Genomic DNA, 14,341 nt, shown 5'->3' on the forward strand with positions numbered 1-14,341 from the left:
ATTATATTTTAAACTCTACCCTTCTGCGCTAAATACTTTCCTTCAACTAAGTAATTTAAATTTTTGATTTTAATATATTGTTTATTTTTTCTTTTCTTGTATGTTCTTCTTCTTTTTTTTTAATGAAATGGGATCGAATTTGAGTTTAGTTTGAAAATGTTGCACAAAATAACACACCACTTAAGGTATTTCAAAGAAACATCAGCTTCGATTGTTCTGCACCTTTATCGCCAAGTACGCCCACCTCTATTTACAATCGCTCTTTTCTCAATTCACCTTTAGTCAGGTAAAGCTCACTTTAATATGTTTTTTAACTAATTAATTAAAATATAACACCTACATGCAAAGATTTATATCCAAATACCTGATATCGGAATTTTAATTAAATATGCTTTAACTTAAAATTCCAGCGATGGCAGCAACTCATCGAGCGCCAACGGTTTATCGGTTGATTCGATACCGTTAATGTATCAGAATAATTTTGTGGGCAGCGGTATTGGTGGCTGTCTATCGAACAGTCGCTCCAACTCACCGGAAAGTCAGAACAGCAATCAATCCAATGTGGAGCATAACTTGATTGATATGATTGTAAGTTATGTATTTGGCAGCAAATATGCAAGTGCCGTTTTTCACGCATTGCCGGCTTAAAATATATATACATACATACATACATACATATGTAACCGGACACCGCACAGTGGTGCGGAAGCGGAATCTACCATGCAAAAAGGTTGACCATCTACAATTATTTTCTATTTCTTTTTTGTAGTTGAAATATAATTAAATTCCTAAGAGGTTTAAGAAGCTTCTTTTTTAAAATTAGTATTTCTTTATAGTACAAAATCGTTTAATGCAAATTGCGGAGAACGTGAAAATTTTGAAGAAAATCGAATCGCCTGTTCGTGTTAATGAATGCTGCACAATAAAAAGTAAAACAAAAAACAGTTAAAAAGGTTGGCCTAAAACAAAAAAAAACAAGAAATTTTAAATGCTATAAAAAATATTCAAAATATATTTTTGCTGACGTGCCAGTCATTTTCTTCCGCATAAATACGTAAACTGTGCTCGAAATGTCAGAAAAATTTTTTTAGAAAATCAACGCGATTTCATAACCACTTAAACTTGCAGTTTACTACATTAAAAATTAATAGGTCTTAAACTGCATACCTAAACTTTTTCTAAAAATTAAAAAAATTATTAATTGCGGTGAAAATTTGTTTATAACTTTTCAAATTTTATTGTGCAATTTTTCCTGGTTCAGGGGAAACCCATAATTATTTTCATACATTTTTTTGTTATATAAATACCTACATATTTAGTATTCATTAACAGGAACAGAAGAATCGATTTTCTTCAAAACTGATACTTTCTCAGCATTTCTCTTAAAAAAAAAGAATATTTTTTCCTTAAAAAACTTAAATTAAATTTAAAAAAATAGCTCCTTTAAGGTATCCATACACCCATGCGATTCTGTCGGTGCGAATCTGTCCCTACAAAAATTACAACAATGCTGACCATAGTTTTAAATGAGGAACCACACAGTTATACGATTTTGCTTTAGCGATTTATTGGAACATTCACAGTTCTTCTTTTCGTGGTGCCGCAATCGCAGACTGCTGTGTTTTGAGAACGTAAAAGGTTAAAACAAAAATTAACTTGCCAAAAACAAAGCATGTTTATTTTAAAAATACTAGGAATTTAATTTTTTGTTGAAAACTATTTTTTTTTTTTTATATAATGATATTTTTCACTGCGATAGAATCGCACAGATGTGTGCGTCCTTGCGTCCTCTCCGACGGAATCGCTCAGTTGCGTGGATGCCTTAAACTTCTTAAGACTTTCATTATATTTCCATTAAAAAAAATGTTAAATCCAGCAAAAGTTGTAGGGTGTATGTGGGCTTCTTGGAATAGTAAATTTCGCGTTTGCACCACTGTGCACCGGGTTGCGTGAAGGCGCTAATTGCCTTACATACACATGGGCGCCTAATTATTAAATAAACATTCTTCTTCCGAAAATAGAATTTGCTCTCTGTAGCTGATAATGAGACGCAGATTCCATTGCATCAACAGCAGCAATTGCCGTCGCAATTGTCGTCTTCTGCTTCCCAGCACCAACTCTCCCAGCTGTCTTCGCAGCAGCCGCAGCATCTTCTATCACCACTGCAAATCGACCAACAGTTTTCGCTCGGACAACAGCAGCAACAGCAGCAGCAGCAGCAGACATCTACTACCTCACTCAGCAGTCTCGGGAATGCCAACAATATGTCTGGCTTCACCACAAATTTGTTCGATGAGCAGCAGTTGCAGAATTTCGATGCGCTCACAGCTGTGGATTTGGAATTGTCGAAGTTGCAAAATATGCAGGCATTCAACGCCCTCAAACTATTGCAGGCACAATCGCAACAGGTGCCGTTGCTGAATCAATTGTTGCAAGGCTACAGCAATAGCATGAACCAGTTCAAAGGGCTGACACAGCCACAAGCGCAACCGCAATCGGCCGCAGCAGCCGATGCTCATTTGGACCGCGTAGCAAAATTTTATCGCAGTTCGGCTGCACTCTACGACGCCACTTGCACCTGGAGTGGCCAGTTGCCACCGCGCTCACATCGCATGTTAAATTATTCACCGAAAGTGTTTCTTGGCGGCATACCGTGGGACATAAGCGAACAATCGCTTATACAAATATTCAAGCCGTTCGGACAGATCAAGTAAATACATGAGATGGACTTCACTGCATTTTGTGTAGCAATACTGAGGAATATATTTTTGCATACTTTCAGAGTCGAATGGCCCGGCAAAGAGCAGCAGGCGGCACAACCAAAAGGCTATGTCTACATCATATTCGAATCGGACAAGCAGGTCAAAGCTTTGTTGTCAGCTTGTGTCTTGCAAATCGATGATTCACAGAGTGGTGGCATTTACTATTTCAAGATTTCGTCACGCCGTATCAAAGCGAAAGATGTAAGTAAGGCTTTTAATTAGTCGGCATCTAACTATTTTTGCGCGCATGTTTATAAATAATTTTTTTAAATATTATATTAAAGGTTGAAGTCATCCCTTGGATTATAGCTGATTCCAACTTTGTCAAATCAACTTCACAGAAACTGGATCCAACTAAGACGGTATTTGTGGGTGCATTGCATGGCAAACTTACTGCAGAGGGTTTGGCGAAAATTATGGATGACCTCTTCGATGGTGTTCTGTATGCAGGTAAGGATGCGAACGTTATTAAGAAATTTATGAGATAATGTACAACACAATTATCACTTATTATTGGACCTAATCGCTTGCACTGAGCTATTATGCGTCAGGTTTTATTTGAGTACAGTATATTTTGCTTAGCTGCCCATCCTTCTTTGCACGAAAAACTTGTGCACTTAAGCGAAAAAAGGACTTAAGCGAATTTTCTTTACTACTTCAATGAGGAAGGTATCCGAATCCCTATGAAACCAAATAATGGAGGAGCACTTACCACGTAGAAATTACTGAAAGCGAAATTTTTACCGAATGGTATCTAATTATCTATATAACTACATAAATTGATAGCCATTTTCGTTGTTCTGCGAGATGAGCAAAATAAATAAAAGCTTGAAAAATTAGGTAATTGTAGGGCCAGTGCAGGTAAACCTAATACTTTCTTTGATAGTTAATAATAGTTGCACAATTTTTAAGGCAGGTATCGCCAATGGGCAGGTATGTTGAATGCATCTATCGGAGGAGTTTCCTTATAAATGTTAAAAATAATGCCGCTAGTGCGCATTTTAGGGTAGGTATCTTAAATGTGCACTTAAGCATAAAGGCAGCAAAGCAAAATATACTGTAAATACTAGAAACGATCGTTTGCATTGCGGATGAAAAAAAAAGTCAAACCTTATTGGAAAATGTTACTCATACGCCATGTACGAGTACAATCATGTAAGCTATGGCGTGTGAGTAACATTATTTCTTGCTCCTATTTCATACAAAAAATTATTGCAAATTTTCATTTCATCGTTCACAAAATGCTTATTTATCCATACATTTTCTTCTTTAGTAGCTTGATTTGTTTCATAAAAATAAAAATATCTTGGGAAATGACCTGATCTGGAAAAACGGTATACAGATGCATAATTTACGGCCCAAAATTAAGTTTACGTATCGCAGCGTTTTTTGTGTCATTCCCAAACTTCAGATTTTCCCTACAGTGTAATTTTATATGCTCCTTCTTTCAGGTATCGACACCGATAAATACAAATATCCAATTGGTTCCGGACGTGTTACTTTCAACAACAATCGCTCCTACATGAAGGCCGTGTCGGCAGCTTTCATTGAAATACGCACATCTAAATTCACTAAAAAAGTGCAGGTAGATCCATATTTGGAAGATTCACTCTGCTCCATCTGTGGTGTGCAGCACGGGCCGTACTTTTGTCGTGAACTCTCCTGCTTTAGGTAAGTACAATTTGGAATTAGCAAATTCATGTCAACATTTCAATGAAAAAACTGTTAATAAAAATTGTTTTTTGAGCTGTTGTTTGGTTGGATCTAGGGATGTCAGTGACAAAAATACATCGATATATTACTTTTCGATACATCGGCGGACATACACCGATGCATCTGGTCTGTATCTGTCTATTGAATCAGGTCAATAAATCTTTCGTAAAATCATACAAATCATAAAAATTCGCATTTTTAAGTAATCAAAAATTAAAAATAAAAAATGTGACAAGGAACAAACATTAGCACAGTAAATACAACCAATATTTTCGGTACTCAACCAAATATGTCCATACATACCACGCTTAGCAGACGACAAAGTTTGTGCGCCTTAAGTGACAACGTACGTATGTATGTGCATTTAGCAAACAGCGTGGCAAACATCGCTTTGTTATCGATTCACTGGCACACAAAAATCAAAACAAAACTTTTTTTAAAATTTTAATGTAACTATTAGTTAATAAAATTTAATAAATTTAAATTTTTTATGCTTTGTTCCAAAAATGCATGTGAAATAGTATAGTCGGAATTTTCATGACCTCACCCTCTAGGATGGTTCTATAACGAAAACAATATACCCCTACTTTATATTTTGAAATCAAAAAATATTTAGAGGTCGCTCAAAGCGCTCAAAGTTTTCCATGTATTTTATATGGGAAAAAACACTTTTCGTAAAAATGGTATAGAATTCTTGAAAATCAATATTTTTCGATCGGAAACCCCTTTTTATCTTCAGGATATCAGCAATAACAATACCCAATTATTTATTTAACTATTTTTTTCATAGTAACTATATTTTGAAGGTCCACCAAAACTCTAAGAAAATTCCAAAAAATGCAATTGGGGGATAAATAAAAAATCTTTAGTATTAAAAATTGTTAAATAAACAATTGAATATTGTTACCTGAAGTCTTCTGAAGAGAACCACAGAACAATCCTAGGGGGTGAGAGCATTAAAATTCCGACTTTACCTATTTTGGACCACCCTAATATACATACATACATATGCATAAAGCGTTATTCAACTGGGACAGGCCTGTGGCGACTATGTTCATTTTGATTATGTTGATTTTTATTATTTTTCATTGTCATTTATATGATTTAAATCATTTTCAATGACTTTATGCGCCAACACAAGCTGCTAGCATTGCGTTTATCTTTCTAAAACTGAACGCTTCGCTTTGGCAGATCCCATATAAGCTGTGCCACAAAAAAATAGTAATCTAGTTTCGATTTCACTGAAATTTGCCATGTAATTAGTAACTTACCATAGGGTGTCGAGTTTCCTCGCCCTCTACTTTAAGGAGCAGGTTTGGTAGATGTTCTCCGATTTTAATAAAATTTGATTTTTATAAATGGGTTTTTTTTAGAACTGGTGGGCGTGTTAGTTGGCCGATTTAACAATCTTACAGATTTAAGTTTTCTGATTAAAACTAAGACACAAACCGAGTTTCATTAAAATCAGATTACGTTTATTATTTGCGCCCCTAGTGTAGTAGGCGTGGCAGTTCTATACGATTTTTCTGATTTCTTCATTCCTAAGAAAAAATATCACAGATAACAAATACAGTAAAATCCGAGTACAATTGGTACTTTTGCCATGTATAATATGGAAAATTATTATTTTTTTGGCAAAATCTAATATCTCGAAATTTCACAGTAAAGTAAAACAATTAGCTTGACCTTTAAAATTACATTCAGAAACAGAAGTTTTTTACCTGAAAACAGTATGCTATGAACTTGTATCAAGGAATTCATTTTCATTGTCGGAATAGCCATAAAACACATTCAAATTATATTTTTTTTTTTATAAAATTCGTTGCATGCAGCTTTTAGGTAAAAAAAAGAAAAAAATCAAAAATATTACTCTTGAAGAGGCCATTTGAATGGTCTGATTTCAATTTTTGGGTCAAGAAACAGCATGCTTTAAAATAATTTAAAATGTGTGTTTTCACTTCTTGTGCTACATCAAAACTATATGTTTAAAACTTAAAAAAAAAATCGGTCTCGAATTATTAGAGCTTTTCACAAAACGGTAAATTTTTCACACTCTACGGCGCTAAGTCTAATGCAGCCGACAGCACGATGCGCATTTGACCGCACAGCTATCTCTCGCAAAGGTGCCGTTAATTGTCTACCAAGATTTTGCGCCGATTGATTTTACAGCGTAGTTTTCTGAAGTCACAAGTCTAGGAAAAAATGTTGCAACCAACCAATGCGATTAAAATAAATGCAATCCAGGCTTGAATTTAGCCATATCTTTGCGGAGAATATTTGAACGGTATAACTCGCGGTCAAAATAATTATTCGCACAGTGATTTATTTTACAATATTCAATAATTTTATTTACTTTTATTATTATATATTATGTATTACTTTATTTTGTTTCTCAAAATTCTTAATCAAAATTTTTATGAACAGTTTTTGAATTTTTTAAAGTTTTGTAAAAAGTTATCAAAATAGGAACTATGTATGTATATTTTCGTGAAAAATTAACGAAAAAAAATAGTATGCAAAAAATTGCGAATATTGTAAAACAAATCACTGTACTAATAATTATTTTGACCAATGTGCATTAGGGCGGGTCAATTTATATTGCAGATTTTTTCGACTAAGCGCACATAGTACATACAGTGACGGGCAAAACTGTAACATGGTGTAACACTTCTTACTTCAGCCATTGCTATCTTTCCAAATTCTAACGACTTTCATACTTTTGCTGTATATTCTTGTTGGTACATCCCTACTCCCTCTCTCATAATGATTTGAAGTCAATACAACAACAATAAAAAAACCAGCAGACAAAAATGTAAATTAAGGCAGATGTTACAGTTTTGCACTCATATATTTTTAAGAACTTTTTAACAACTTTCACGAAAAAAGAACTACTAACACAATATTCAGTACTCTTTTGCTTGTTTCAGTTCCTGGATGCGATTTGGCATACCTTATTTGTATCTTTGTAAAAATTCTGGAGGTATAACCTTAGTTTGCTTTCACAGCTCATGTACTCGATTTTACGGACTTTGGTACTTGTTAAGCTGTGCTTTTAGTTGATTTCGAAATTCTCGATGAGATTCATGTCCGCGGATTGTGGAGGTCATTTCAAATTAGCAAATTTTTGCTTTTCATCCAGTCTTTGAGAACATATGCAGTATTTGGGTGATTTTTAAGCAGAAACTCTCATTTTTGACTACATCTTGCAAATTTTGTTGAAACATGAACAGATACTGTTCCTTACACATAATGCGTACTAACGGACCAACAATATTTTTGAAATACAACCCCAAACAATTAATATCCTACCACAGTGATTCACAGTTTGCCGTACATGATGCGCTTAAGCTTAATTTGGGTCTTTGATCCACTACAATGCCCGGCCATCTGATTGAAAGCGATTAATTTAGTCTTGTCAGACCAAATAACCTTCAATTGAAACTTAAAAATATGTTTTTTATTGCATTCTGAACGGCCTAACATATCCCAATAGGCAACGGTTCGGTTTTCGTGCGATGCAGCGAAATGCTGCCACACTCGCACATGTATTATGATAAAATTTGATTTTTTCTTCTTTGTGATGCCTTTTGATTTGGCAATTCTTCGCCTCGCTGTCTATTGATTTGCTATTAAAGTTTAATACCTTAAGCGGTTCTGTAATAGTAGCTGCATCGCTACTTGCTGCTAAGTTCACAAGATATCGTACCGTAATATTTTTTAACAGACTTCTTTTGTCCTTGGGAACACTTAGGCTATATTTTTTCTAAGTCTTAACATTTTCAAGTAGCAAATTCCAAAATTTTTTGCCACATTTCGTGCGGTTCCGCCTTTCCACAGTAAATCTATTATTTACATTTATGGTTCCTGATTAACTACGTTATTTACTGGTGATCACTTCTTCAATAAATTACAATATAGAAAAAAGTCATCTGACTTCCAACTAAGTAAAAGATAACTGTCAAATGCAAAACTGAGAGTGATTGCAAAACTGTAACATCTGCCTTAATTTACATTTTTGACTACTGGTTTTTTTATTGTCGTTGTATTGACTTCAAATCGTTATGAGAGAGGGAGTAGGGATGTACCAACAAGAATATACAACAAAAGAATGAAAGTCGTTAGAACTTGAAAATATAGCGGCGGCTGAAATAAACAGTGTTACACCATGTTGCAGTTTTGCTCGTCACTGTAAGAATTCTACGTGGAAGTCTAAGAAAATTTGCCGATGAAACTATGGCGCAAAAATCGATTTAGAGTTGGCCAAATTACGAAAATAGGTTTCTTAGCATTTGGCTGTAGTGTCGTAAGAAAGCGCTTAAATTTTGTATAAAAACATGATTTAGGTGTTTTTTGTTTGGTAAGAATCCTTTTCGGCACTTTCCTTTTCTTGAAACTTCCACCAGGGGGCACAACAGGGAAAATTTTAAAATTGTCTTCGAAACCTATTTTTGCAATTTGCCAAACTCCAAATTGATTTTAGACCAATGATTTCTTTGGAAAATTTGCTTAGAATCCTCCTATGCTATACGCGCATAGTCAAAGTAAATTGTCCCGCCCTGTATAGTGTACATGCATACATATATCTCAGCCATAATGACATACGTGTTAAATGAAAAAATATTTTGGTTAATATCTACCACACAGCTTTGTGTATATTGTCTTCAGAGAGCTTTAGGTTGCGAGTTATTTGATAGCACTTTAAACCCTTAACTCCTACCAGAAGGGATTCTTTTTTATCTGAATAACTTCTGCTTAAAAAGAATTAATATATCGACGAAATATTTACTAGCTCCAAATTCTAATTGCAGCGACTAGCTTACCTATTACACATACGTTTATAATAAACATTATATTACGTATTTTAGATATTTCTGTCGATCGTGCTGGCAATGGCAGCATTACTCCGATGGCGTTAAAAATCACAAGCCACTAACGAGAAATTCAAAATCACAAATGTTAGTTGGAATCGGGCCTAGTTCCTCCTCTGCATCGTTGTCATCCATAAACTCAAGCTCTCAGCCCCAACAGCAACCAAATTTGCAGTCACAACATGCATCCCAACAACAGCAGATGCAGCAACAACAACAACAACAACTGCAGCAACAGCAACATGCTCATCAAAACCACTTGAATAATGGCTATCAACAATTTGAGCATGCGCATCAGCATCAAAACAATTCACATTTGCACCGTTTGCATCAGATGCAGCAACAGCAACAGCAACAGCAACAACATCGAGCATCGCCACAGTCAATGTTTCAAATGAACCAGCAGCAACAACACGAACAATTGCAACACCAACAACAAAATCAGCAGCAATCTATATTTTAAGCAGTGCTTTGTTAGTGTTAAGCACGAAATTCAATTGAATCTTTAAGTTGCTAGTTAGCCTAGCTTATCTCACACACAATCGTACATATGTATATCCAATTGAATAATGTGTAAATTAGTTTAATTCCTATCTCCCAGTAATTTTCTTTCCTTTTGTTAAAAGTTCTATATTTTTTGTTAATTCTACTTTTAGGCTGCATAAAAATATTTTTGTAAATATTCTTAATTTTTAGGCACAATCTTTAAAAATGCTCACACGCATTGAGGCACTCACATGAGTTGAGTTGCAAAATTAAGTACTATAAAAAATTTTAGATTTTAGATAGCGAGCGGCAAATTACGGACTTGTACATATGTATATACAAACATACATACATACATACATACAGACATACAGTACTCATGTAACATATCAACTTTTTGTAGTCTTAATTTGAGCTCCTATGTGTGCTTTCTAAAAGCTGAACTGTTTATTTATAGTTTCTTTATTTTTGCCGTAAATTAGTTAGGGCATCTACCTATAAGACCTGCTATTTTTTAGAAACGAGTTATTTCTAATTAGGTTAGCAAATGTACTATAGTTATTTGTAGTTTGCCATTAAAAAATATTTAGGCATATCTTATTTGTAAATAAGCTATCGTAAGATAATTATTTTTCTTGAGAGTGTACTTTGTTTGAGTGGTGGAAAAATCATTTTTCACTTTAGTATTGAAAATTGAAAATTTTCCAACACAATTTCAAAGATTATTAAACTAGTTTATTTATTTAAATTATATTTTTATGCAGTTGTTTGCTTCCCAACTTTATGTCTTGCCCTTATAAGTTGCTGTTTTGTTATTTAGTTACATATGTATATCGTTTATTATGCTTCAAAATATTGTGTGATAATCAGTTTGATTATGTTGTTGTTATAATTACAAAATTATATTTGTTTACCATACTTTTTTTTTGTAAAATGCTTGGTCCAAGCCAGCATTCAAATAATGAATTTGAATCAGTTCTATGCTTGTCAATGAATCGATTTAAGTTTTTTTTTTTTCGTTATTGTGAAAATAAATTTTCATTTCTCTTTAAAAAAAATATCAGAGATAACGCCAATTCACACTTGCTTGCATATCAAATAATTACAATAGAATATAATTACAATAAAATACCATAACGCTTATGAAATTTTGTTGCAATTGTTATTATATATTGATACACAAGCAAGCGTTTCTAGGACGTTTGTTTATTTTTAGTTATTTTCAAATTTAATACATTTGAGCTTCATTCGAAAAGTCTAACAAAAATGCAAGAACTCCTAAAAATTTTAGGAAACCGACGCCGATTTCTAAAAGAGGCGTTAGTCGGCCTTTAACTTGGAATTACAAAGTTTTAAATTGCAACGTTTTCTTTGAAATAAACGAAAGAATTATGTTTGGAATTTTTCTAATCAGTCGATGCAAATACAGTTCGGTCCATATCTATAGAAATTTTTTGGAAATAGGCTAACCCCAAGCCCGCTTTAAACGGTTGATGAAGTCGTTTTTCACAATTATTTCAGGGGAAACAAATTTCACTAGTCAACTATGTGACCGCGAATATAAATTCATAGTTAAACTCTTGTTTGTAGTTTAGCTAACAATGGTTTCACTACGCACTGTGAATTCGCTTCTAAGAAGTATATAAAAAATTTAAAAAGCTATTTCTAAGCGATTAACAACATTGAGAAAACATATTTGATACTTATAACAAATATCCTTACTAATGGTCTAATAGTCTATGAATAGCAGACTACATTTAATTTACCAAAACTCATGTTCAGTCAATCGTTAATACCTCCTCTACTTGGAAGAGAGACTAACAAAGCGCAACAGCGGTCCATGCGGCACCACACAGGTAGCAAGGGTAGAATATTTAGACCAAAATTCGAAAGCATTTTAGTAAGTCTGCCATTTATGTAAGTATTTTAACATTCAATGTTACTATTATTCGAAAATAATAATGGCAGACATTTATGGCGGCTTTGAATTTTAGAATTTCACATATTATACTTGGCATTAGAAGCCTGTATTTACCGGGGCAGATATTCTCTCCGGGAATAACATCCTGGCAAAACAGCTAAAATGTAGAAATGTAGGTTTTTAAGGCACTTGAACTTGAAAAAGGTAAAACGAACTTCAAAAAAAGGCACATATTTTTTTAATTTTGTTATGTACTTCCTTTATATACAATGTGAAGGTCCACAACAAACTACGGGCAGGAATTTCAAGATTTCAACCCTGTTTTTATGAAAAATTTTATTTTTATCAGTATTTTTCTTTTAATCAAAATATGTTGAAATAAAAGTGAAACTAAAAAAAATGCTAACTAAACGAAAAGCTGGATACGCCCTTGTATACAAAACAATTAAAGTATTTAAACCGTAGATATATCAGACAGTCAGTTTGTTCTTTAAGAGCACATACATGGTTCCAAAATAACGATTCTAGTATCTTAATTTATGTATTGTAATTATCAATATCCTATAAAGAGAAGTGTCAATTTTTTTTTTATCTAAACCTAATAAAGTTAGAAGGACGAATTTCCAGGATGTGGTAGTTAACATGTTAGTCCTTGAAAATTTAAAGTCCTTTAAAAAAAACCCCGGACGTCAGAGAGAAAAATTAAAAACGCAGTATTTGGCTCCTAGTTTTATGAATATATTGATTTTTTCGTGTGTTTTTAAAAATTTTTGGTTTTTGTCGCACGGTGTAATAATACATTTCTAATATTACAAAACAAACAAGACAAAAGATATTCGTTTAAATTGACAACTCATACTTATCAAAGTTGAAATGAGATCAAATACGGAGACGAATATTCAAATCCGGGCAAGGTAAATTATTAACATTTTACCATATTATAAGAAAACGAATAGAGTACTGGTCAAATAATAGAATCGCAACATTTTTGGCAGTTTTGACTATTAGTTTTTGTTTGTTTAGTGTTTACTAGAGTTGTACAAAACATAAAAAAACACAAAATCATTAAAATGTCAAGCTTTTCAATTCGAATTTTTCATAAAAATTTTGTGTAAGCGCTTTATAGCTTATTAAATTTTACTATAACTCAGTGTAAGCTTATAGTTGCTAAAAATTCCAATGACTTAAAATTTTTTTGCCGACTGTTTTGTGTAGAGATGTAGAGAAGAGACATTGTGAAGCTTCGCCGACGTCGAAAGTTTTCAAAAACTATCGATAGTATCCCAGCTCCACCTCCCATATAAACTGAATTTAAAAAATCAAATTAAATTTGAATTAAAGGAATTAGGTAATTCAGATAGGTTGTCAGATGAAAGAGGTTTAAGAAGGTTTTAGTTTGAAAATATTTCGAAGAGGGTTGCTACTAGAGCTCTCGATTTTGTTCGCACATTTTCAAACAGCGCGGGTATATGAGCAGCGAGTACTCGCACACTTGTTCAATGCTCATTACTCGAAAATTTTCGAGCATGAGCTCGAGCAATTCGCATAATTTGAGCAATGTTTTTTTTTATTATATTGACATTTTTGGTAGCAACTTTTTAAATTTTTCAAATTATTGATATATAATGCAAAGATTGTTACATTGGTATTTAATAATATAATTTATTTAACATGAAATAGAAAGCAGCTGCTGACAAATACAATTTACAAATTTTCTTTTGTTTATGAAACTGTTCAAAAACTCGAAAATTTTGAACAAATATTTGAGCAGTTGAGCAATGAACGAGTTTCGAACGAGTATCGAGCTACTCGCATTGCTCGATACCCGGGTATCTAGAGCTCTAGTTGCTACCTGTTTGAAAAGTGGAATTTAAACAAACTATACGCAAGTTATATGAAGTATTTAAACAATAGAGTGTTAAGAAATCTATTTTTGGAATATTCAAAATATTTTTAAGGGTTGCCATCTGTTAAAATATTAAATTCACTGCAAATAATTGTTTTAGTTAATTGCACAATTACAATATGGCCATCAATGGAAATGGTTTTGAAAAGACCTTATTTTAAATGAAATTTAGGAGGTTGGCCAACTGTTTAAATATTAAATTGAGCTTGAATTAAGGAAATTAGGTAATTAAAATATACCTATATCAAAATATGAGCGCCCGACGTATGGAAGAGGCTTAAGAATGTTGTTGAATGAATATAGTTTGAAAGCGTTGCCACCTATTTGAAAAGTCAAATTTAATTTAATTATAAACATGTTATATGGTTATCACCATAACTATATCTGATACATTAAAACATGCGTGTCAAACGATTTTTTTTTTTTTTTGTTATTTGATCAAACAGAGAAAAAACTTTATGTTTTACAATAAAGCTTACGTACACCGGTATTTTTGCAAAACGGAGGTTTTTTAATTATTATTTTTTTTGCTAACTCGATTTGTTCTCCTTAAGAACCCCTTTTAGAAAAAATTGTATTATGCAGTTTTGTAGCGCATTGAGTATAATAAAGTGCAATTTTTAATTTTTTTTTTTTACGAAGGTGTTGATAGCTGTTTTCATATAAATTGTTTTTTTTTTTTATG

The 14,341-nt window shown here is 33.0% G+C and overlaps 1 protein-coding gene across 2 annotated transcripts in view; it reads left to right on the forward strand.

Moving 5' to 3' along the window:
• LOC118737823 (cytoplasmic polyadenylation element-binding protein) overlaps positions 1 to 10,646 on the forward strand; it is an 87,549-nt gene extending 76,903 nt beyond the window's left edge. Inside the window, exons 4-11 of one of the 2 annotated variants that reach the window (XM_036468601.1) lie at positions 150 to 286; positions 411 to 588; positions 2,022 to 2,710; positions 2,783 to 2,963; positions 3,047 to 3,212; positions 4,214 to 4,433; positions 9,341 to 9,806; positions 9,843 to 10,646. In XM_036468601.1, coding sequence (XP_036324494.1) covers positions 150 to 286; positions 411 to 588; positions 2,022 to 2,710; positions 2,783 to 2,963; positions 3,047 to 3,212; positions 4,214 to 4,433; positions 9,341 to 9,806 — 2,037 coding nt within the window. In that variant the 3' untranslated portion in view covers positions 9,843 to 10,646. Of the gene's footprint in view, positions 1 to 149; positions 287 to 410; positions 589 to 2,021; positions 2,711 to 2,782; positions 2,964 to 3,046; positions 3,213 to 4,213; positions 4,434 to 9,340 lie in introns of both variants that reach the window. The other variant, XM_036468600.1, reaches the window with a different exon arrangement.
• Positions 10,647 to 14,341: the final 3,695 nt, after the last annotated feature.

This window comes from Rhagoletis pomonella, unplaced genomic scaffold (genome assembly GCF_013731165.1).
Source record: "Rhagoletis pomonella isolate Grant_MI unplaced genomic scaffold, Rhpom_1.0 Rhpom_scaffold_00004, whole genome shotgun sequence".
NCBI classification, from domain to species: Eukaryota; Metazoa; Arthropoda; class Insecta; order Diptera; family Tephritidae; genus Rhagoletis; species Rhagoletis pomonella.